This window comes from Mandrillus leucophaeus, unplaced genomic scaffold, assembly GCF_000951045.1.
Source record: "Mandrillus leucophaeus isolate KB7577 unplaced genomic scaffold, Mleu.le_1.0 Scaffold1344, whole genome shotgun sequence".
Classification (NCBI taxonomy): Eukaryota; Metazoa; Chordata; class Mammalia; order Primates; family Cercopithecidae; genus Mandrillus; species Mandrillus leucophaeus.
The window spans coordinates 266,178-268,719 of NW_012101304.1; the positions used below are offsets into that span (position 1 = coordinate 266,178).

Consider the following 2,542-nt stretch of genomic DNA (forward strand, 5'->3'; position numbering starts at 1 on the left):
TTCCCACCACAAACTGCTGCTCCTTCACAGTCCCTATTTTAATAATTGATAGAAACACCATCCCAGCAACTAAATATTAACCTGAAAAATACCCTTAACAAAATCCCCATCAAACCACTGCCAAATCCCCTTGATGGTTCTCAAAAAATAGGTTTTGAACTTTTCCCTTTTTTTCCATCCACCACCATAATTTATTTTAAACCATTGCCTGTTACCTTGATTGAGCAATAACTTCCTAACAAATTTCTCTGCTTCCGTTCTCGCCTTACACAATTCTTCACATTTGCAGTCTTACTGATCTTTTAAAAATGGGAATCCTGATCATGTCACTCTTCTGTCTCACACCTTCAGTTAACTTCCCTCAGCTCTTAGCAACAAGTCTACAATCCTTAACGTGTGTGGCAAGGCTCTGTTCTATGTGATCAGGGTCCTTCTGACTTCTCTGGGCTTATTTTGTACACCCTCTGGCTTCCTAACAGGGCACTGGGAACCCTGGCCTCTTTCCACCTTGAACTTTCTAAGAGCCTGTGATTTCCCCCATGGAGCTCTTCTTAGCATTTCCCTCCCTGTCTTATCCTCTTTGACTACTGCTTCTTCATTCTTTGGGACACCAGGTGGAAAGTCACTTTCCTGGCACCCTCACCTTATTCTCAGCACTTAACATTGATTTTAATACTATTGAGATACTTTTCTCTTACTGGCTAAATCCCCCACTAGACAGGATGTCCTGAGAGCAGTGACCCTGTCAGACTCATTCACTTCTGTGCCCACACACTTATCACAGTGCCTGACACACAGATGACAATAAAAATAATTAAACAACATTTAATTAAACAGTAAATGTGAGACACTGCTGTTATAATAGAAAATGTCCAAATACTTCTGGTATAGTAGACTTTTCATTAATCTGATTTTCTTTGGGAGGTTGGCATTTGGCATATCTGAGACTCCATCGAGATATCCCCTCCAGGGAATATATTTCCTTTCTGCTCTAGTTTATACCCACTGCCACACGAGGGAGGATGGTGTAGAAGGTAAGGAATAGGCTCTGAGGACAGACCTTCCTGGTGTACATTATCACTTACAGCAGCTAACTAAACTTCTCCTTGACTTCCTCATTTGAAAATGTGAACAAAAATAGCACTTATCTCAGTAGTTGCTGTGAAAATTAGTGACATGTTTACACATCTCATAACAGTTCCTAGCTGCCCAAAAAGTGCTCAAATATTTTCTTGCTTTAAGCTTCTTCATGTAAGGTTTGTTTCCTGATAGAATCAGCACTGTAAAGACAGATAATTTGTTTTCCTTCCACCCTAGTCCTAAAACACCTAACAAAATTTAAGGTCCTAAATACTATTAGGTTGGTGCAAAAGTAATTATGGTTTTTGCCATTACTTTTGCACAAAACTAATAGATGATTTGGATCTTTCTAATTTCCTTATTTACAATATACTCATTACCATAATTACATTGACCAGAAAACCTTATGTTTGGTTTGGGAGGCCAAGGCGGGCAGATCATTTGAGGTTAGGAGTTCGAGACCAGTTTGGCCAACACAGTGAAACTCTGTCTCTACTAAAACTAAACTAAAATAAAAATAAAAAAATAGCCAGGCACAGTGGTGCATGCCTGTAATCCCAGCTATTTGGGAGACTGACGCATGACAATTGCTTGAACCTGGGAGGCAGAGATTTTAGTGAGCTGAGATCTTGTCACTGCACCCCAGCCTGGGTGAGAGTGAGACTCTGTCTTAAGAAAAAAAGAAAAAGAAAAAGAAAAAAAAAAAAAAAGAAAACCTTACGTTGAGCTACAGTTGCGACCAAATTCTTCCAACCCCACTTGCCTGATTTTCCAGGTGTGGTTAATCTGGTCCTGCTTTCATCTGCTCTAGGGCTGGTTACATATGGTTCTTCAGTTTTGCCTGGTTAAAGCCCTACTTGATTATCAGCTTTACATGGTTCATCTTAGTAAATATAATGAACTTACTGCCCCTTATGTAAAATTCGAATTTAGACATTGATAAATCTAGGTCATCTCTTAATCATTTCTCCCCAATTTAGGTCATTGGTTAAATCATAATTGATTCATCTTACAATCATAATTGGAGGTCTTAGCCAGGCTTATGTTGAACCACACCAGAGTACCCAGGTGAGCCATGCCTGCTGGGTTCCCAACTGTAGTGGCCCCAGAGTCTGGTGCTCCAGCTGTGCATCCCTTGCCAACACCTACAGTAGCCCTCATGAAAACATAAACCCCAAAAGTCTAATATTCTGGAAAGCCCCCTCATTGTTCACCAATTTGAGTTCTTAATAACATATTTAATTGTGATAAAGTTACACAGATTCAAGTCTGGAAGACCAAAAATTACGTTGTTCATATTAAATGACCTATCTTTAGCTAACTAGACTTGCCTTCAGGGACTGTAACCTCACTTCCTGGCTCTCCTGTTCTTCCTGTTACAGTGGTTGTGCCAACTGATAGTCCAGTTGTCCCTGTCACTTGACCTGATAGTCCATTTGTACCTGTTATTCCAGCGGATGGT

General features: G+C 40.1%; 1 protein-coding gene across 1 annotated transcript in view; it reads right to left on the minus strand.

Moving 5' to 3' along the window:
- The window catches only part of MUC19 (mucin 19, oligomeric), a 205,316-nt gene that overhangs the window by 96,161 nt on the left and 106,613 nt on the right, over nucleotides 1-2,542 (minus strand). The window contains 1 exon segment of the mRNA XM_011973120.1: nucleotides 2,412-2,540. Coding sequence (XP_011828510.1) covers nucleotides 2,412-2,540 — 129 coding nt within the window.